Source organism: Microcaecilia unicolor, chromosome 3, assembly GCF_901765095.1.
Source record: "Microcaecilia unicolor chromosome 3, aMicUni1.1, whole genome shotgun sequence".
In the NCBI taxonomy this organism is placed as follows: domain Eukaryota; kingdom Metazoa; phylum Chordata; class Amphibia; order Gymnophiona; family Siphonopidae; genus Microcaecilia; species Microcaecilia unicolor.
This window is the reverse complement of record NC_044033.1, coordinates 479,536,315-479,559,632: the sequence shown is the minus strand read 5'-3', so window position 1 is coordinate 479,559,632 and position 23,318 is coordinate 479,536,315. Positions and strand designations below refer to the sequence as shown.

The 23,318-nt window shown below is 44.4% G+C and overlaps 1 protein-coding gene across 3 annotated transcripts in view; it reads left to right on the top strand.

The window, feature by feature from the left end:
• Positions 1-1,200: 1,200 nt before the first annotated feature.
• LOC115467236 (cyclic GMP-AMP synthase-like) overlaps positions 1,201-23,318 on the top strand; it is a 56,143-nt gene continuing 34,025 nt past the window's right edge. Inside the window, exons 1-2 of one of the 3 annotated variants that reach the window (XM_030199041.1) lie at positions 1,201-1,553; positions 1,599-2,276. In XM_030199041.1, the coding sequence (XP_030054901.1) occupies positions 1,317-1,553; positions 1,599-2,276 (915 nt within the window). In that variant the 5' untranslated portion in view covers positions 1,201-1,316. Of the gene's footprint in view, positions 2,277-23,318 lie in introns of all 3 variants that reach the window. The other 2 variants (XM_030199040.1, XM_030199042.1) reach the window with 2 other exon arrangements.

Here is a 23,318-nt window from a genome sequence, read left to right as displayed (position 1 = left end):
CTTCAGGAAGCAGGTGAAAGCTTGGCTCTTCAACCAAGCCTTTAATCGAAGAAGTAACTAACTTGTTAGTCTCACTCACACACACAAGGATTGACTCGGGCTGCACATACTGCAGCGGGAATGTGTATCCACTCCTAGCCTAACTGAAATATTTAACCATCTCTCTGACCTCATGTGCACCTTTCTTCAAATCAGTCACCTTACTTTCAAATTCTTCCTACTTTCTTACTTACAACTTTGCCTTACCCTTCACTACCAATTATAATGTTCTATTACATATTGTGTTGTCATTGCAAGTAGTATATCATGCCATATTTTGTATTGTTACTTGAATATTTTTACTGCTATAATTGCCTATTGCTTATGTTTGATCTATTCTTACTGTACACCACCTTGAGTGCATTCCTTCAAAAAGGCGGTAAATAAATCCTAATAAATAAATAAAATAGTCCAGCTCCAGCAGTCTTCAAATCTAGGCTAAAAGCCCTGCTTTTTGGGGCTGCTTTCAGCTCCTAACTCCACTTGTTCAGTACCCATGTCTGTTTTATCATTCCCACCTTAAATAATGCCTTAATCTGTTTTGATCAGATTGTAAACTCTGTGAGCAGGTACTGTCTCTTACATGTTCAGTGCATAGGAGCCACCTTTTCAAAATTATTGGGGGTGCTAAACCCAATGGAAATGACCCCTCCCTGGACACACACAAGGAATTTTCTCAATATTGGGGGTGCTCAAGCACCCACAGCACGGCTCCAATGGTTCAGTGTATAGCGCTGGGTACGTCTAGTAGTGCTCTAGAAAGGATTAGTAGTAGTAGAAGATCTGGGTGGGGGGCAAGGAACCCACATTGGTTTGTTCGAGCCCTTCCAATAAAAAAAAAATGTTTCATCTGTCCCTGACCCAGAGGCAATAATTTCTAATGAATATTAGGTAGCAAAACATTGATAAATGTGTGTGTGTGTGTTTTTTTTTTATCCATAGCAGTGTAGAAGTGTTACTTTGTTCCACGTCTTTTTTTTTTTGGCCCCTCTCCGAGGCCAAGGTGAATTACAATCATTTCCACCTCAGCTCAGGCAAAGCCTTGTAGCGCTATAGAAATGCTAAATAGTAGTAGTAGTAGAGTTCAGCCTGTATTACAAGGGACCAGATTCGTCTCAGCCTGTCTTCTCGAGAAAAGTTTCGTTTCCCCGGATTTAGGTTTCTCGCCAAATTGTGGGTGGAGGAGGAGTGTGTAAGGGACGGGTGAGCGCCAGATTATCCGGACTCCACTACCAGCTGCCTGGCTCTGTGTCTCAGTAGGACGCGGGAAGTGCAAGATGGGGGACAGAGCGCGGGGCAAGAGTCAGGCACCGAAACTGGCGGAAAAGGGGCAAGCGGGCACTAGTATCCGCAGGACTCGGGTACCGGAACCGGCGGGGAAAGGAAAGGGGAAAGCGGACGCTGTCGGCCCGATTCAGTCACCGAAGCCGGCGGGAAGGGGAAAGGGGACGGGGAAAGCGGGCACTGCCGGCAGGACTGAATCACCGGAACCACCGGGAAGAGGGAAAGCGGGCAGTGCCGCCGGCACGGCTCAGTCACCGGAGCCAACGGGAAAGGGGAGAGCGGTGGCGGCCAGCCTGGACACTGAGGACCAGGTTCAGTCAACGGCGGCGGGAAGGAAAAGGAAAGGCAGAGAGGCGCCGGGCGGGACTCCCTCATCACAAGATCCGGGGAAAGAGAAAGGGAGAGTGGCGGGCACTGCTGGCAGGACTCAGTCACCGGAGCCGGGAACGAAAGGTAGAGCGAGAGCTGCGGCGGAGGACCGGGGTCAGTCACAGACGAGCGGGAGGGAGGAGGTAAAAGAGAAACCGAAGGCGGCGGGCGCCGCTGGCAGGGCCCAGTCGCCCGAACGAGTCAAGGGTAGAGAAAGAGCGGTGCCAGCCGCGGTCCTAGGCGGGAATCCCTCACAGGAGCCTGCAGGAGACCGAAGGAGGAGGAAGGCGGCGGCTGTAGGAGCCACTGTGGACGGTGCTCAGTCATTGGAACCGGCGACAGGGAGCAGGAGAAGCAGCAGCGCCTACACGGCCACAACCCCGCCTAAATCCCGGGCGGCTACAGAGCGGAGGCTGTCGCGTGGGAGCAGGAGGTTTGGCGACCTGGCTGAAAGGCTGAGGGAGCGCGAGGAGAAAACCTCCCTTAGGAGGAAGGAATGTGTAACCGTTATAGACGAGCTGCTGAGAATGATCCCACAGGACAGCATATTCAGCAGCCTTCAGAGATGCTCCACCAGGTGGCAGGTGAGAGACCCCGGCTTCCTTGGCCAGTACCTACAATCAGTAACACTATACTTTATTTATTTATTATTATTATTTACGCCTTTTTGAAGGAATTCACTCAAGTGGTGTACAAGAAGAAATCATGTCACCTCTTAAGAAGTAGCACAGAAAAGTTCAGAGGCTAGCACTGGGTATGGCGGCAGTAAGAGTTTTGTGAGTGAGCATACTGTGGGGATCATGTAAGCACATGCGTTAAATGGAGAGACTTAATAATGGTGAGAGCTGCCAAGTCACCCAGCCAGCTTTTTTTTTGGGGGGGGAGGGGCGGGGATGTTTCTGAGCCAGTCTTGGATTTCTGCACCCCATCCTGTTACATTATGGCAGTTCTTCTCTCAACCTCCTTGGGTCACACCTGGCCACTGCTACTACTAATCATTTCTATAGCACTACTAGACTACATTATGTGTAGTGTTTAAATCCTTCCCCTTATAGACCTCTTTCTGACTCCGTCACACGGGGGACTAAAGGTACTTAGTTCATATATCAGGTTCTGTATAGTTTCTCTAACCTCCATTGTCACCCAATCATAAGGGGGTGGCATTAGGAGCCGTAATTGAAAACTAATTCCCATAACTACAGCTTTCTGTCCAAAACTGAGTGTCACTTGTATGTGATCTACCTTAGGCTAAATGTTAGGTAAAGAGAAGATAGAATCAATAAAAATAGAGACAGAGAAAGGTTTAGATAGATAGGTACATTTTATTTCTTACCCAAACACAAGTCTTCAAGTTGATACAAATACAGACATCAGATTCTGGGTTTATCTGCACAGCGCCCTGCCGTCTGAGAGAAGCGTTGGGGAGGAGTTCCAAACTAAGGCAAAATCTCCCCTCTTTTATACACAAACCTCTCCATAGAAGTGAATGGTGAGAAACCTTGCTCCTAATCTTTCTCACTTTCTGAGATCATACTTTCCCACGCGGTCTGCTGTCTGATGTGCCCACCTCCTTCCGTTCTCAGCTACTGCTAATTATCAACATGTTTTGGGAAGCGTTGAGATAACAGTTTCACATCTTCCGGCTGCAATACTTTTCATACCTTTCATACTTTTCATACCATCTCATGAACTCTGTATTACCTCTGTATCATTGTATACCAAAATTATAAGCTCCATTTTATTCATCTGATCCATCATTCTTTCATTACAGGTGCTGTATTTGATTTAAAAATTGTACCAATTTGTGGCAGGACTCATTGTTCAGACCTGCTTTTTGCAGATTCTCAAATATTAAATCATTTACTTGTTGTTTGGCCTAGTCAGTACTTTTTCAGTTGTTTTAGGCTGCATAGCTTTGGCCATCACTATTCCAGTGGTAGCCTTAAAGCCAGGCCATATATTAACATTCCCCTCTTCACCCTATCCCATAGGGTGACACCAGGGTTAACGTACCTTGGTACCATCCGTTCCAGAAGGTATTCTATGAGGCCATCAAATTATCTGAGTCTTAAGATCAACTGGTACAATTTGTTTAGTTTTCGGTTGAGACTTACTCAAACCTGTAGCGAGAAATGTTTTTATGAATGGGACTAATCCATGAGTTCATTTACAAAATCCCATGAAATATAGGTATGCGGGTAATAGCAATTTCAGGTGGATCATACTAATAGGCTGTTTAAGGTTGTAGGTATTCAGAATCCTTAAACAGGTCGGGATTCCTGGACCTTACTAGTACTCATCATTGGCATCCAATCATGAGCACTAATAAGTGGATAGCAAGTATGAGGTTGCCTCATACAGCAAAAATGGTCAATCCTAGGAAAATTTATATTAACCAAGGTCATGCATGGATCTTGACATATGCATAATGACCTGGAAGTATGGGAAGCATTGTATATATCCGTTACCCCTCTTGGAGCTTAGTCAGACCTACAGAAAGACATGCAGCTCAAGTAAGCCTACACCAAAGTTAAACAATTGCATAACAGGTTGATACTAACAGAGTTTACATCTACATTATGATATCTTAGCCAGTATAATGTTACCCTTGTATCTGAACAATATCGACTTCAATTTAAATTACATAAACAGAAATGACGGGGAAACTCGTGGAAAAACAATTAGAACAATTAAAGGAAATAATAGGAAAATAAAAATAAAACCTTTTCAATATCTAGACAGGATTGCTGCTAAACTGAAAATAAAACATAATATGAATCTATAATGTCCATAAACAGCAACAGTAGTTCTCAAATTAAGTATCAGTTCAAAAGTTTCTTTCATCGAACATGGTCGAGGCGGTGGAGGCGTTGAAGAATCTGGACGGAGTTCTGGAAGATCCAACAGGGCTGGGTTTTCAGGCTGGCTTGCTGAAGGAAGTGGCCGGTCTTGAGATGGTTAGACTGGTAACATCTGGTTCTATGGCTGAGTAAACACGTATATCTTTCACATGGACCCAAGACTTGTGGTCCAGTAGTTTGCAAGGTGTAAAGGTCATTGCCACAACCTTGGGGGATCTAACATCATTTGGGCCAGGATAGATTTTGAAGACGTACTTGTGGTGTACAAAGTGGGATCTTTTCATGTCTTTATTCTAGGCATACACCATCATAATCAGTCCATCAAGAGCCAGAGACTGGCAAAGGAATAAGCAAAATAACTGTATGCCTGAATGATACATTGCTATATTTTAGTGGGCATAATCAGTGTGAATTGAATAGACATGAAAGACAATGTCAACATGGAGAAAACTGTGTTAATTAGGTGCAAAAGCAAAAGGGAACCCAGAAGGGTTCAATAATGAAAAGCCAATTTACATAAATAGCAAGACAGATTGGTAATTATTACAAAGGCATGATCAAATAACAATGGTAAAGTATATGGAACAAAAGAGAAGATTAAAAAACAATTAGAATTTAGAATTTAGAGATGATGGTAAATGTTCAACTATTGATGTATGGAGGGCAATGCATCGCAATCTATCGCCAATAGATATGGAATCTTCACCTACGATGACTACCATTCACCAAGGGTTGAGCCCTCAGCTGCAGGAGGCCAGCAGGACTTACGAGTTAGATGATTCAGAAAGAAGGGTAGAGGCCAAAGCTTTGTGTAACTCCAGCAAGTGGACCAATTGATGCATCTGTCGAAACTCACGCTGAATAATGTCTCGTTTCTCACACCAGGTAATGTTGGGGTCTGTGCATCTGTCTTTTAATTTAGCGATTCTTTGCTGCAACATAGCCTTCAGATCAGATACATTATCGGGTAGCTCTTCTGTGCTAGCAGTCGTCTCCTCGGTGAGGGACGTCAACGGAATTCCTGTATCCATCTGGGGAAAGGCAAAACCTAAACAGACCAGTAGTGCAATTTATGTGGTTAAGTTATTGAAAGAAGTCAGAATGCTAGGAGGCGGGTCGTGGGTATAAATGGGGTCCAGGAAGGAGGCATGGTAAAAAACAAAGCATCGAGAATGGAAAAAATTAAAAAAATTAAAAAAATTAAAAAAATTAAAAAAATACCCTGAAGGGTGTAAGATAAAAATAGGCTTAATAATAAAAAAAACAAAATATGATACATCTGAATTGCAGCAAGGCATATTCAGAAGGCAATGCCAGAAAAAGGTTCCTTGAAAAAGACAAATGAAAAAAACATTCAAAAGTGCAGACACCAGTGATTGACCTTCACATAGAGTTTAAGTAACCCTTTTCAATCAGACAAAGAAGTAGGAAGAAGCATATCGCTTCAAGACAAATCCACCACGCGGCAAGAGTTAGTTGAAGCAAGGTGTTAGTTAAATACACAAAGCATAAATTCCAGGATCGCTGCACACAAATAAAAAGAGTAATAGTTGCCATATTGTGATAACCTGTTTTAAATAGAAAGGAATCAGAAAGTGGAGTGTATAATTTTCCTTATTCATGTCCGAAAGCTTCACCAATTCTCTGTTCAAGAATACTACAAATTGTATGATCAGCGCAAAATGCTCCCCCAAATGGCCAGTTCAAGGGAATATTTCTCGCATTCATTCCATATAACAGATAATGGTTATTAAATATTTCTTCTTTCTTAGACAAGGAAATAATGAAAAGCTTTCAGATGTCACACATATCATAGAGAGATTTCAAAAATGAAGGCTTTATATTCATAAAAAACTAAAGAAGTAAATGTCACATCAATTTAAACAGCTTAATAGTTAAAGCAGAAAACATTTTAACAATGAGCAATATACAGCTTTTATTTAAAAGGGATCTCGTATAAAGTAAAATGGCATAAATAAGTCAGTTCAGGTATATATATAAAAATAGACATAAATGAATATCCTCTGGGGATCGCTTATCCCTGCAGTTGATAAGAACTCCCCAGGGAAGGTATGCATAAAAGCAAATAATTAACTTGCTGACTTAGTTAGGTCATTTGTATGGTATAATTATACAAATGCAATGAAACCAAGAGAAATATAAAATAAAAACATGTCACCTGTAATAGAAACAAAAACATCACACCAATACATATACAGAGAAATGGTTTCTGGATACTAAATGAGGAGCTGAGTAGTATAAGTAACTGAGAGCAACAAAATCAAATCGGGTTCGGGGTAACGCCTAGTCATTATGGGGTGGGTAATATTGATCCTTAAATCAGAGGTCACTGCGGACGGCGTTGATCCGGGTTCCACAAAGGGAACGACCGGCGATCCGGAGGATTTTGGCGAAATTGATTTCTAGGTCTGTTCCGTGGTGGTTGTGGACATTTACGTGCGTAATGTCCATATTGGTAACAGTGATAACATTGGACATCTGGATAGCGATCAGGACTAAAGCCAGAATGGTAGTTTCTAGGTCGTCTATTTGTGCCGGGTGGGCCTTTTTCAAGTTGAGACCGGCGGCCACGATTATTAGGGTAATCATTCCTACAGTCTTGGCGATGTGGGTTATCTAATGAGGGGAGGTCATTCGGTCGTCTGCGGTCTCTCTGTGAGACATGTAGCGATGGGGAGTCTGAAGGAGGTTGACGGTTTTGTCTATGAGCAAAGTGCCATTCTCTGTTCCTAGAGGGCTATCTAAGTTTTTGTACCTGGGGCAATAGAGGGTTAAGTGACTTGCCCAAGGTCACAAGGAGCTGCAGTGGACATTGAACCCAGTTTGCCAGGATCAAAGCCCACTGCACTGACTATTAGGCCACGCCAGTGGAGTTTTCAGGGTATCTACAATGAAAATGCATGAGAGATCTGTATGAGATCTCTGTCATGCATGTTCATTGTGGATATAAAAAAAACCTGACTGGCTGGGTGTGCCCCAAGGACCAGCTTGAGAAGCACTGCATTATGGGATTTGAAGTGCTGATTTCAACTGGTAGTATCAGGGCTACAAATAGATCACACTGGATTGGGATATAAGTTCAAAAACAGGACTGGCCAAAAAGTCTCCCTCCCGGAGCTGGATAACTTTCCCAGCTTCTCTGTTTCTCAGCCCATTGCTGCAAACCTGCTAAGTCTTTTTCACACTCTTGCCTCTGGTACAAACCGGAGAGGCCGAGGGTGAACTGCCTGAAAGAGTGAGATTTAAGGGCAAAGTGTTCAGAAATGTACAAGTTTTACATGTGAAAGAAATTTTCATAAATGGAAACAGCAAAATAAAATATTTACCTCCCTGTAAAAGCTGTGCTAGCGGTTGTCTGTGCGGTATTGCCGACAATGCCCATTCATTTTGAATGGGCTGTGTCTCCATTGTAAATGGGGGGGGGGGGGGAGGGGGTTAGTTGTTTTCTTTTTTTTTTTTTAATGTTTCTGAAAGGATATACACAGAGTGAAGACAGTATTAAGACAGTGTTCAAAGGAATTTGCCCAGGTAAATATTTTAAAATTCAAGGGGCCCTTTTACTAAGTTGTGCTAAAAAGTGGCCGATGCTGTGTTTAGTGTGTGGCTATTTTTATTAATGGTCATTTGTTAATTTCCCTGGGGGAAATTAGTGCATGGCCATGACCGCAGGAGTCCTTACCACCACCTATTTAATAGGCGCTAAGAACTTCTGCGTCCCATGGCAGTGCTTTTTGCCATGCAGTAGGCACCCACTAGTGCTTACCGCAGCTTGGTAAAATGACCTCTGAAATATTTCATTGAGAAAATTGAATGATTACAAAACCAAAATATATATATTTTTAAAACATGAAAACAATCACATAATGCAGAGAAGTGCATATAAAAAGGAGAAAAAAGATTACATACATAAGCAATAGACAGTTACGGCAGTAAAAATATTCAAATGACAATGCAAAGTATGGCATAGTATGCTACATTACAATGTCAACACAATACACAATAGTAAAAGAGCCCCTATATCTGATCTAGGCTTTGTTTTTTTCAGAAACCTTTAATTCAAATTTGTATATTTGACACTGTATATTTGATCAGAAGGTACCATTCACATTTTTGGAATTTTTCCAGGATCCCAGTATTGATTGGATTGCACCTGATATAAGTATGTCAAATAAATGTTTATGTGATTCAGGGAGATTTAAAGATGGTAGAACATGTTTTATAATAAGGATAATGTAAGTAACATAACATAGTAACATAGTAGATGACGGTAGAAAAAGACCTACACGGTCCATCCAGTCTGCTCAAGAAATGTGCCACTTTTTTGTGTATACCTTACCTTGATTTGTACCTGTCTTTTTCAGGGCACAGACAGTACAAGTCTGCCCAGCACTATCCCCGCCTCCCACCATCGGCTCTGGCACAGACCGTATAAGTCTGCCCGGCACTATCCCCGCCTCCCAACCACCAGCCCTGCCTCCCACTGTGCCACTTTTTTGTGTATACCTTACCTTGATTTGTACCTTAATATTTAAAATGCTTTGTATTGTTGACCATGTTCTATCCCAAAACTGTTTAATATGCTGACAGTTATATACTGATTGCTTGTGGATCTCGCCTAGACAAGCAATAACCCCCAATCCTATTCAGTGAAGCCAAGGGAAAGAAAACACAGTAGATGAGAGGTTATAATCGGTATGTAATCCTCCATTGTATTGGGATTAATGAGAGAGTAAATTCCCAAGAGAGTCACTGGAGGGAGTAACTGGGAGGTCCCTGGGTGGGAGGAAGCCTAGGCCAGGGGTGTAGTTTTGAAACAAAATACAGAAAGATAGTGCCCTGGTACTGAAGAGGGGTGGGGGGGGGGGGAGAGGTAATAAAGATGTGTTTTTACCCTTTAGGGGGGGGGTCTTTGGTTGATTATAGGTCTTTGGTTGCCTGATAGTCCCTGCCAAGAGACCAGGAGGAGAAAAGAAGAATCCTACGTGAGGAGTGTGATCACTGGCCGTAAAGGAGGGTTGCAGCTCCTGAAAGTGGTAACCAGGAGATTGTGTGTGCTGTGGATGGGCAGAGGAGAGTCCCAGCCAGGAAGCAGTTGGATCAGAGCCAGGGAGAGCTTGGTCCTGAGACTAGGGTGGATCAATCCAGAGAGGGGTCACTGCTAGAGGAGGGTCAGATCAGAGGAGGGCACAGGAGTTCCCCTGAGGAACAACAGAAGCATTGGATCTAAGTTGGAGTTTATATGCTGTATTTTACTTCTGAATCAAGGTTTGAAGTGCTGCCTGTTGCAGAGTTGAAGAATAAAAGTTTGAGTTTTGCATAGACTAATGCCTACAGTGTACTTATTGTGGACAGAGAACTTGAGTGTCTCCTAAACTCCTGGATCGCAATTCCAGACCTTATAAGCCACTCTCAGCTTGTGTCAGTGGCGTAGTTGGGTGGAGCCATGGGAGCATGGGCGCCCACAGATTTAGTCTTGGCCCCTGGTTTTGCTGGCGGGGGTCCCCAACCCCCGCCAGCTGAAGCCTTCAGTATATCAATTGTATCACTGCATCTCTCTCCACTTCACAGACACTGTTCCCCAATCAGCAGTATGCAGGTCCCTGGAGCAGTTTTTAGTGGGTGCAGTGCACTTCAGGCAGTTTGACCCAGGCCCCCCCCCCCCCGCACCTGTTACACTTCCTCCTAAGCGCATCCCGTCTTCGTCGCCTTCGTCGCCCTACCTCCCCCACCCTCCTCCGCACTCTCTTGCTCCTCCTCCTGCTATCCGCAGGAGACATCAATCCCAATCCAGGTCCCCCACACCTGTCCTCGTCCTATCCATGCAAACGTTTCTGGGATGTCTCCAATCTCATATCTATTCCCCTCCTCCCCCCCTCTTCCCTCCCCTTCTCATGTGCACTGTGGAATGCCCACTCAGTCTGCAACAAACTTCCCTTCACCCACGATCTCTTCATCTCTCATTCCCTTCACCTGCTTGCCCTAACTGAAACCTGGCTCTCCCCTGATGACTCTGCCTCAGTTGCGGCTCTATGCCATGGAGGCTCTCTCTTCTCCCATACTCCCCGCCTAGTTGGCCGTGGAGGAGGCGTCGGGTTACTACTCTCGCCCTCCTGTAGCTTCCAACCCCTCCTCCTACCACAGTCTCACTGCTTCTCATCCTTTGAAGTCCACTCCATCCGTCTATTCTACCCGTTGCCACTCAGAGTGGCAGTCATTTACCGCCCCCCCTGATAAATCCCTCCCTTCCTTCCTCACCGACTTCGATGCCTGGCTTTCTGTTTTTCTTGAACTCTCATCTCCATCCCTCATTCTCGGAGACTTCAACATACACGTTGATGACCTGTCCAACTCTCACGCTTCTCAGTTCCTCACTCTAACATCCTCCTTCAACCTCCAGCTATGTTCCACCACCCCTACTCACCGTGATGGCCATTGCCTTGACCTCGTCCTCTCCTCTTCCGGCTCACCCTCCAATTTCCACACCTCAGCTCTTCCTGTCTCTGATCATCACCTGATCACCTTCACACTTCTTCACCCTCCCCCTCAGCCCCGCCCAACATTAACCACTACTTCCAGGAATCTCCAGATTATTGACCCTCCCACCTTATCATCTAGTATTTCTAATCTCCTCCCCTCCATCATGTCCTCCGAGTCTGTTGACGAGGCTGTCTCCGCTTACAATGCCACTCTCTCCTCTGCTCTGGACACCCTTGCACCATCCACCTCCCGTCCCACAAGGCGTACTAATCCCCAGCCCTGGCTGACCCCTTGCATCCGTTACCTTCGCTCCTGCGCCCGATCTGCTGAACGCCTCTGGAGGAAATCTCGCACCCATTCAGATTTCCTTCACTACAAATTCATGCTATCCTCCTTCCAGTCCTCACTATTCCTTGCCAAACAGGACTATTACACCCAATTGACTAATTCTCTCAGCTCTAACCCTCGTCGTCTCTTCGCCACCCTTAACTCCCTCCTCAAAGTGCCCTCCGCTCCCACCCCCCGTCACTCTCTCCTCAATCACTGGCTGACTACTTCCGCGACAAGGTGCAAAAGATCAACCTTGAGTTCACTACCAAGCCACCTCCTCCTCTTCACCCTTCAACCCTCTCCCTCAACCAACCAACCCAGACCTCCTTCTCCTCCTTTCCTGATATCTCCGAGGAGGAAACCGCCCGCCTTCTTTCCTCCTCAAAATGCACCACTTGTTCCTCTGATCCCATCCCCACCAACTTACTTAACACCATCTCTCCTACTATCACCCCCTCCATCTGTCATATCCTCAACCTCTCTCTCTCCACTGCAACTGTCCCCGACACCTTCAAGCATGCTGTAGTCACGCCACTCCTCAAAAAACCATCACTAGACCCTACCTGTCCCTCCAACTACCGCCCCATCTCCCTCCTACCCTTCCTCTCCAAGACACTTGAGCGCGCAGTCCACAGCCGCTGCCTTGATTTTCTCTCCTCTCATGCCATCCTTGATCCGCTTCAATCCGGTTTTCGCCCTCTTCACTCGACAGAAACAGCACTTTCTAAAGTCTGTAATGACCTGTTCCTTGCCAAATCCAGAGGCCACTACTCCATCCTCATCCTCCTGGATCTATCCGCCGCTTTTGACACTGTCAATCATGACTTACTTCTTGCCACACTGTCCTCATTTGGGTTCCAGGGCTCTGTCCTCTCCTGGTTCTCCTCCTATCTCTCCCACCGCACCTTCAAAGTTCACTCTCATGGATCTTCCTCCACCCCCATCCCCTTATCTGTTGGTGTTCCCCAGGGATCGGTCCTTGGACCCCTTCTCTTCTCAATCTACACCTCTTCCCTGGGCTCCCTGATCTCATCTCATGGTTTCCAGTATCATCTCTATGCTGATGACACCCAACTGTATCTCTCCACACCAGACATCACCGCGGAGACCCAGGCAAAGGTATCGGCCTGCTTATCCGACATTGCTGCCTGGATGTCCAACCGCCACCTGAAACTGAACATGTCCAAGACCGAGCTTATCGTCTTTCCACCAAAACCCACTTCTCCTCTTCCTCCACTTTCTATCTCAGTTGATAACACCCTCATCCTCCCCGTCTCATCTGCCCGCAACCTCGGAGTCATCTTTGACTCCTCTCTCTCCTTCTCTGCGCATATCCAGCAGATAGCCAAGACCTGTCGCTTCTTCCTCTTTAACATCAGCAAAATTCGCCCTTTCCTCTCTGAACACACCACCCGAACTCTCGTCCACGCTCTCATTACCTCTCGCCTGGACTACTGCAACTTACTCCTCACCGGCCTCCCACTTAGCCATCTATCCCCCCTTCAGTCTGTTCAGAACTCTGCTGCACGTCTCATATTCCGCCAGAACCGATATACTCATATCACCCCTCTCCTCAGGTCACTTCACTGGCTTCCGATCAGATACCGCATTCAATTCAAGCTTCTCCTTCTTACCTACAAATGCACTCAGTCTGCTGCCCCTCACTACCTCTCTACCCTCATCTCCCCTTACGTTCCCGCCCGTAACCTCCGTTCACAGGATAAATCCCTCCTCTCAGTACCCTTCTCCACCACCGCCAACTCCAGGCTCCGCTCATTCTGCCTCGCCTCACCCTATGCTTGGAACAACCTTCCTGAACCCTTACGCCAAGCCCCCTCCCTGCCCGTCTTCAAGTCTTTGCTTAAAGCCCACCTCTTCAATGCTGCGTTCGGCACCTAACCCTTACCGTTCAGTGAATCCAGACTGCCCCTATCGGACCGACCGTTCACTTGTCTATTAGATTGTAAGCTCTTTGAGCAGGGACTGTCTCTCTTTGTTAAATTGTACAGCGCTGCGTAACCCTAGTAGCGCTCTAGAAATGTTAAGTAGTAGTAGTAGTGGTAAATGTGAGCCCTTGAAAACCCACCAGAAACCCACTGTACCCACATCTAGGTGTCGCCCTTCACCCCTTAGGGCTATGGTAGTGTTGTACAGTTGTGGGGAGGGGGGTTTGCGGGGCTCAGCACCCAAGGTAAGGGAGCTATGCACCTGGGAGCAATTTGTGAAGTCCCTGCAGTGCCCACTAGGGTGCCCGGTTGGTGTACTGGCATGTCAGGGGGACCAGTGCACTATGAATACTGGCTCCTCCCATGACCAAATGTCTTGGATTTGGTCATTTTTGAGATGGTTGTCCTCGGTTTCCATTATCGGCGAAAACTGAGGTCACCCATCTCTAAGGTTGATCATCTCTAAGGTCGACCTAAATGTTGCGATTTGGGCGTCCCTGACCGCATTATTGAAACGAAAGATGAAACGCCCATCTTGTTTTGATAATGCGGGATGCCCTGCCCATTCGCGGGGACGTCCTCAGAGATGGGCGTCTTTAGAGATGGTCGTCCCCATTCGATTATGCCCCTCAATGCGGCCTATTTTGGTTTTTTTGCTGCATTCCACGTGTGTTTAAATTAAAATATATTCCATATGTTTCTTGTTACATGCAAATGTATAAAGTGATTTTCACGTTTTGTTTAGATATTAGAAGGATTTTATAGCAAGAACTTCGACAACAATCTCGTTAATAATTTTTGCCATAACATCAGAGGTATTTTCATAGTTCATGCTTCTCTATGTCTTTTATATTTCTCTAAATATTCTTTTCTTATCTATACATCACAAAATTTATGCACTCGTATTCTTTTTCTGAGAGGGAAGGGAAGGCTGGAGGCGAGCTGAGCCTGCTGCGTTCCCTGCCGCCACTGTGACTTGAGGTAAAATAAAAGACTTAAACGCAGGGTGGCGGCAGGAAGGAAAGGAGGGCCATCAGGGAGCTGAGGGTGGGCAGGTGAGCTGGCGCTGGGGTTGGAACTGGAACTCGGGGGGGCTGTAAAGGGGGGCAGGTAGAGGCTGGGGTGAGTCACTGCACATGGGTGGGAGGGGAGGATAGGGGGCAGAGGAGAATCACTGGACATGGAGGGGAGAGAGGAGAAATTACTGGACATGGATGGTTAGGGGAGGGCAGAGGAGAATTGTTGGACATGGATGGGAGAAGAGGGCAGGGGAGAGAGGAGAATCGCTGGACATGGATGGGAGGGGAGGATAGGGGCAAAGGAGAATCGCTGGACATGGAGGGGAGGACAGGAGAGAGAGAGGGGAGCTGCTGGACATGGATGGAGGGGAGGGCAGGAGAAATGTTGGACATGGATAGAGGAGAAGGAAGACAAGAAGGATATGCACATGGATGGAGGGGAGAGAGGAGAAATGATGGACATGGATGGAGTGGAGGGAGGGAAGACAGAGGAAGTAGGCTGGATATGAATGGAGGGGAGGGAGGACAGAGGAGGAGATGCACATAGATTTAGGGGAGAGAGGAGAAATTCTGGACATGGATGGAGGGGAGGGCAGACAGAGGAAGGAGATGCACATAGATGGAGGGGAGGAGAGAGTTGAAATGCTGGACATGGATGGAGGGGCGGCAAGAGAGAGGAAGTGAGATTAACATGGATGGAGGGAAGGGGAGAGGAGAAATGCTGGACATGGATGGAGGGGAGGGAAGACAGAGGAGGAGGTGCACATGGATTTAGGAGAGAGGGGAGAAATTCTGGACATGGATGGATGGAGGGGAGGGGAGAGAGTTGAAATACTGGACATGGATGGAGGGAAGGGAAGAGAGAGGAAGTGAGATGAACATGGATGGAGGGGAGGAGAGAGGAGAAATGCTGGACATGGATGATGGAGGGGGGAGAGGAATGAGATGCATATGGATGGAGGGGAGGGGGGGAAGAAAGAGGAAGGAGATGTCTTGCGAGGCCGCCCTTGTAAGTCTCAGCAGCCATTTTAAACAAGATGTGGCAGGAGGAGGGTCAGCCCCAGCAGCGGGCAGGAAAGATGGGATCTTTTCTGCTAAAGTATCCACTAGACCACCAGGGATGCTGCCTTCAGGTATGCGCAGGGAGTGGATCCCTTCGGCTCAGGGGATTGGGGAGGAGGTCTGTAATAGGTAGGTGGGGTTGGGAGGATACTGTTTAAAAAAAAAAAAGTTTAGTTTTTAAAAATGCTGCTGTCTTGTGCATAGGGATGTACACAGAGGAAGTATAATAAGGAAATAACTTTTCATAGGTAGAGTAGTAATTTGTTGTAAATCTTAATCAGTGTGTCATTTGGAGCTGGTTATAGGGACACATAACACTGTTATTGGTGCAGATGTTTTTTTTTCTCTCCTGGTAAAGGGCTTCTAAAACAGACATCATGTTATGGGAATCAGGTGCTCAATGTTCAGAGTTTCTATCTATTTATTTACTTTCTTATGGCATTTTATCCCACATTAAACATGAATTAGATTGGAACCTGGGAACATTAAATTTTTTTTATTTTTTTCACGGAGAGTTTAATGCATTGCTTGCCCCCCCCCCCCCCCAGGCTCTCTTCCCAGGTATAGCCAGCTCTGCAATTTAGGGGGGGGGGGGCGCAGAGGTAGACTGGGGAGAGAGCCTTTTGTTAAAAATTTACCAGCACACTACTGGGTCAATCGCTTGTTTACTCTTTCCAAAAATACTAGGACCAGGGGGCACGCAATGAAACTACAAAGTAGTATATTTAAAACGAATCGGAGAAAATCTTTCTTCAGTCAACATGTAATTACACTCTGGAATTCATTGCCAGAGAATGTAGTAAAAGCAGCGGGGTTTACCATGTTACCCAAGATTCTTCTGTAATACTACATGTATATTTTCTTATGTATTTCCACCATTCATGATGTATTGTAATCCACATTGAGAGGTGGGAAAATGTGGGATACAAATGCAATAAATAAATAAATGTTTGGACTTGGGGAAAATCCACTGTTTATTTCTAGGATATTCAAAAGGTGAAAAATGGCTATGCTCTGCCTTAATAATATTGTAGAATACACAAATCAATATAGGAAGAGCAAACTACTACAACAGCAATATTTTATTAATAAGGTGACGTCTCATACTGTCATGCAGGCACACTGTATCAAGCTTATATTGAGCCTCTGCAATTGTGACACAGTATAATCGACTGCCCCCAACCTCCAGTAGTGCACAGTATTTGCTTATCGTGAATTTGCTAATATTAATTTTTATATATAAATGTCTTTATATAGCATTGTGCCCACATCGCTTTTTTTGTGATGATTTTTAGTGCACTACCGTTAAAATTCTGAAACTCCAAAGAGCTGTAACGCTGTTGCAGAAAACTTGATCAGAATGCAAATGCAAATAAATAACTTATCTTGATATTATTCAAAGCTACGAGCCACTTTGTAATTCTTTAAATCCATATGTTAATGCGTCTCTCGTGCTTCTTAAACTTGTCAAAGTTTAATTATATCTCCGGTATCAGTGCCCGCCCGACAGGAGCCTGTTTCGCAGTCATCTGCTTTGTCAAGGGAGATTGGCATGTACCTGTTAAAACACGGAGAACATAAACTTAACTCGTGTATATACTTTATTTTTGCATACCTTATTCATCAATGGCGTCTGTTCTCACTTTAACAACAACCGGTATAGACAAGGAGCAAGAAAAAATGGTGCTAGCGTTCTTCTTTTAAAGCTTTCAAGCTCCGCCTCTTTGATGTAACGTCATCATCAGCTGTTCATAATTATAGAAAACAATTCCAATGAAGATATGTGTTAAGACCGTCGGGTTCTAGTGTGTTGAGACGGTAGATCCATTGGGTTTCCCTTTGTAACAACAGCCTATCTATGTTACCACCTTGGGCATTTGGAATGATACAATTAATAACCATACATTTTAAGGACTCACTGGAATGTTGTTTGTTAATGCAATGCTGCACAAGTGGAGCACTGATGGTATTGGCTGTTATTCGTGATCTGTGCTCAACCATTCTAGCATTTAAAGATCTTCTGGATTTGCCAATATATGCCATATTGCAAGGACATATAATATGGTATATAATATGCGTTGTGCGGCATGTGGTCTGATGTTTAAGTTGGTATGTTACACCATTGTGGCAAAAATTTGTAGATTCTATAGTTAAAGCACATGTTTTACAACCTGTTTTGTTGCATTTGGTGTGGCTACCTTGTTTATTATTGGTAGACACTTCTGCTGTTGAAAGGTCAGCCGGACTTAATATTTCGCTGAGGTTGCGTGCCCGTGAAAAAGCAGTTCTCATCCGATAATTCTCAAAAACTGGATGGGCATGCATGATATCCCAATGTTGTTTGATAATTTGTGATGCTGCTTCCCCACCCTGCACATATCTCATTATGAAAGTCATAACTTGATCTTCTTGGGACTCTTGCTTCGCGTTCTGTAGTAGTAGGTCTCTATTGATATATTTAGCTCTGGTATAGGCTCGTTTAAGGACCTTCTTAGGATATCTTCTATGTAACATTTTGGAACCAAAGACGTGAGCTTGCTGTCTAAAGTCCGCATCTTCTGTACATATACGTTTAAAACGTAAAAACTGAGAAAAAGGCAAGCTGTCACGGAGTGTTCTAGGGTGGCAGCTGCCATACTCTAAAATGGTGTTGCTATCAGTGGATTTAGTGTACACCCTTGTCTGGAATGTATGCTGATTTAAACAGATCTCTACATCAAGAAAATGTATAATGCTATCTGACGAAGTAGCAGTGAATTGTATTTGTGGGTGACAGCTATTCAGCCATTGTTGAAACTTTTCTAGCTCCACATTGGTGCCTGTCCATAGAACAAAGATGTCATCTATGTATCAACGCCAGATGAGAATATTATGTCTAAATGGAGAGCTAGGCAACCACTTCTTTTCAAATGCCGCCATGTACAAATTCGCCATGGTAGGGGCGAAAGTAGCGCCCATGGCGACTCCCGATGTTTGCATATAAATCTTGTTCCCAAATTTGAAAAAATTCTTCCATAATGCTAATTTCAATAAAGATAACAAAAACTTAGATGGAACTTCATGGGGCCTTTGTCTCTCATCAAAAACTGTACTCACCACTTCTATAAGTTCTTCCTGGGGGATCATCGTATACAAGGATTTGACGTCTAGTGTCAACATCGTACAATTAGTCTGCGGTAGTTGAATATCCTGCAAAATTTGAAGAAAATGATTCGTGTCTTTAATGTAGGAGGGGCATTGCTGCACCACATCTCTCAAAAAAGAATCCAGATAAATGGACAAGGGTTCCAAAAGAGACCCCCTGGAAGACATGATAGGTCTGCCAGGAGGATTTGTGGAATCCTTGTGAATTTTAGGTAACAGATGCATAACAGGTATCACAGGAGTTTTGTTGTTTAAGAACTGATATTCTTTAAATGTAAGAAAGCCTAATTCTAGGCCCTCCTGTGTAATATCTTGTATAATCTGTTGTAGCTGAGGAGTACAATCATGCTGTAACTCAGTATAAGCCGTTGTATCTGATAGTTATAATTCTGCTTCTGCTATATACTGAGATTTATTTTGTACCACCATGGCTCCACCTTTTGTCGGCTCTCTTAATAATAATAGAAGAATCATTTTTCAATTCTCTAAGGGCTTTACGTTCATTTTTCGACAGGTTATCGTGAGTGTTGTGAAATTCCTTGTCATAAAACTTATGTACATCACGCAGGACCATTTGTTTGAAAGCATTCACGATAGGGTCTAAAGGGATTGGAGGAGACCATTGTGATTTGTTATGAACCCTAGAGCGTGAATCACCAGGGGCGGAGCCTGAAAAATAGATTTTCAATTGTAAACTCCTAATGAATTTTTCCAGGTCCACCCTGAATTGGAATGGATCAAAAGTATTAGCAGGTACAAAGGATAATCCCTTTGATAACAGGGATATTTGTGCTGCTGTTAAAGAATTGTCTGAGAGGTTAATGACATTATCACATGTCAAAATTGAGATCGGGTCCGAGGTCTGGATTATACTGTGTCACAATTGCAGAGGCTCAATATAAGCTTAATACAGTGTGCCTGCGTGACAGTATGAGACGTCCCCTTATTAATAATATATTGCTGTTGTAGTAATTTGCTCTTCCTATATTGATTTGTGTATTTCTAGGATAAGCAGCATAAAATGTATTGTACTGTTTTGGGATCTTGCCAGGTACTTGTGATCTGGATTGGCCACTGTTGGAAACAGGATGCTGGGCTTGATGGACCTTCATTCTGTCCCAGTATGGCAATACGTATGTACTTATGTACAGTGTCTCTCCCTCTCCCTTCCATCCAGCATTTCTGCCCTCTCTCCCCTTTCGCAGCATCTCCCATCTTTCTCTCATTCCTTTATATCCAGTATCTCCCCTTCCATCCAGCATATCCCCCTTTGCAATATGTCCCATCTCTCTTGTTCATCCCCTTCCATCCAGTGTTTCCCCTTCCATCCAGCCATCTCCCCCTGTCTCTCCCCTTTCACAGCATCTCCCATCTCTCTTGTTCATTCCTTTTCATCCAGTCTTCCCTGTCTCCTTCCCTCCAGCATCTTCCCCTTCACAGCATCTCCCATCTCTCTTGTTCATCCCCTTCCATCCAGTGACTCCCCTTCCTGCCAACATTTCCCCTCGCTCCTTTCCATTGCCTACCCCTTCAATTAACTGTCTCCCCTTTCCATGTAGGTCGCCTCTCTCACTCCCCTTTCTCTGCTACAGCCATCTGATCTCTTCTCCCCTGCCTCGCCTCTCACTCTCTTCAACCCATGCTCTTCCTCACTCTCATTCTCTTTAGCCCCCTCCCCCCCCTGCGGGGCAGGGGTGGGGACATAGATACCCAACCACTAGCTTTTCCTCACAACCATTGTTGTGACAGTCTGGAAGAATAGTGAGCTGCTGTGCTCTGCCCTGCCTCTCACTCACTTTTCCTACCACCCCCCACGCCCCACTGCGGCTGCAAAACAAAATGGAAACATACGTAGGGCAGTAGTCCTGCGCACACTACTGCTGGCTTCCTTCCTCCTCTCTCCCTCGCTGCATGACATAAGTTCCTGTTTCCAGAGGAAAAGGAGGAGGGAAGCCAGCAGCATCAGCATATGCAGATCTACGGTCCCACGCATGTCTTCAGTTTGCTTTGCAGCCACGGTGGACACAGAGGGTGAGATGGTAGAGAGAGTGAATGAGAGGCAAGGCAGAGCACAGAAACTCGCGGTTCTTCCAAGCTGCCACAGTAGCGGCCGGAGGAGAAGCTAGTAGTTGGACGCCTATGTTCCCTACACCTGCCCAGATAGGGGTAGTTCGTTTGGAGGGGGCAATGCCCCCCCTCCAATCTATGCCCATGGTTCAAAAGCAACTCATAATTAGCACTGTAATCCAGTTCCTCAGGGAAGTCCTGCCTAAAAAGTGCACTTTAAAATGTTTCCTGAACAATTCTAATGGCTCAAGTGGCATTCGAAAGTATTGATTCTGGAACAAAAAAGATCTTTGAATAATTCCCTTCTAGCAAATTTTGACAGCTGGAATTTTCAGAAGACACTTATGGGCCCTTTTACTACAGTGTAATGAAATCTGGGCTTAGCACATTTAATGTAGGACTATGTCATGCTCTAAGCCCAGATGTTTTGCAGCATTTGTCATGCCCTAACATTCCCATGAGCACTTGCTACCTACAAACATTAACATGGGATGGGGAGCATTTATCATCTCTTGTTTAGGAGGCATTAAGTGCTCCCATGTTAACGCTTCATTATCCAGTTAGTGCATGCTAATTATGCGCTAGCAAGACAATGAGGGGATGCCCTTTCCCAAAAATATATTTTTTAAAATTTGTAATCTTTGGGTTAGCATGTGCAAACAGGCAAAATACTACAGCGCATTTTTGCAGTAGCCAGTTAGTGCCCCTTTTATTGGGACCTCAACATGTGTGTCAGATGATAGTTGCTTAGAGAAGAAGCAGTGAGAGGGATGCATCGTTATTTACTTCTATGAATAAATATTTTAAATTGAATGTGCCCAAAACTAAGCCAGTGCAAACTTGCCAAGAATCAGAGTAGTATGATCAAATCAAGAGGCTCTATATAACAAATGAACAACGTCGTCATTGGCTACTTGTAAGGCTCACATCAAGGACTGTGACAGTTGTAAATATAAAGCATTTCAATAATCAAAGTGAAGAATGTGACAAAATGTAAACCACCTTATGAAAATTATCTCTATTTCGATCTTCAGTCTGTGCAGCATTCTTAACTTGAAAAATGTGGTTCTAATAATTGCTCTTCATTTGCAACCACTTGTGGTAAATGCCAAATCATACATTAAAGATATTTTTTGCGAGTTCTCACACAAGTAGGTTCTATAACACCAGATACCATATTGGTGACACTCGATCTCGAATCATTATACTCAAATATACCCCAAACTGCAGCATTGGACATAGTACAGAGGACACTAGAAAAAAGACCCATTACATCTCGGGTCACTACTTCATTTTTGATGAAAATAGCAAAACTAGTGCTTTTGAAAAATTATTTTTTGTTTGGATCTGATTTTTATGGTCAAATTCATGGAGTCGCGATGGGTACTGCAGCAGCCCCTAGCATAGCGAACCTTTACGTGACGCCTTCGAAGAAAATTATTTATATACTTCAGACTGGTTTCAATACATTACTACTTGGCATCGTTTTATTGACGATATTTTTTTCATCTGGACATCGTCTCAATATCTATTACAACAGTTTATGTGGTTGAACACCATAGATAAGAATCTTAGGTTCACTATGCAAAGTAGCTGTGAGAGTATATCTTTTTTAGATACTCTCGTATCCAAGCAAAATCAGGAAATATCTGTAACGGTGTTTCGAAAAGCGATGGATCGCAATTTCTTATTGAAGTATCATAGTCATCATCCCTATCGTATGAAACAGTCGTTGCCTGTGGGGCAGTTTTTACGCCTCAGATGTATATGCTCATCAGATGAACTATTTTGTCATCAATCAGCGCATCTTATACAACGCCTTAAGGATAGAAGTTACCCGCACCATTGCATACATCGCGCTTATAAGAGAGCATGGTTTGCCCAGCGGACACTCTTACTTCAGGAAAAACAGGAAGAACCCCTTGACAAATTTGTTTGCGTGTTAACATATACTGACTTAGCTCCTCAAATTGCCCGCAGTATTAACCAACACTGGGATGTTCTTTCATTTCACCCAGTGTTTCAACAACGACCCTGCATAGCATATCTTCGAGATCAGTTGGTACATTCAGTTTTACCTGAACCTACTTCCATCCCTGCAGTAGTGACTGGACATACAGTTTGTGGACATTGCCTTTGTGTTCAAGCCATACAAGGCACTGAATGGCGTCATCCAAAAAAATCTAATAAAGTGTATCATTACTACTACTACTACTTAACATTTCTAAAGCGCTACTAGGGTTACGCAGCGCTGTACAGTTTAACAAAGAAGGACAGTCCCTGCTCAAAGGAGCTTACAATCTAAAAGATTGTATCATTATCATTACAGAACGAACACCACGTGTGAATCCACATCTGTCATATATGGGATTATATGCCCTTGTCAACTATGGTATGTGGGGTGTACCAACAGAGAGATTAAGATTCGCCTCACTGAACATAAAAGTAGGCTACATAGGCAAGTGTTGACGGCCCCATTAGTCGCTCAATGTATACAACATAACCATCAATTTGCTCAATTAAAATGGCTGGTAATAGATCAGGAGGCGTATTTTCAAAGCACTTAGCCTTACAAAGTTCCATAGGTTACTGTGGAACTTTGTAAGGCTAAGTGCTTTGAAAATGAACCCCCAGGTCATTTGTTCTGTCAGAGGCGGAGATATGACACAGGTGCTTAACTGGAAAGAACAGTTTTGGAT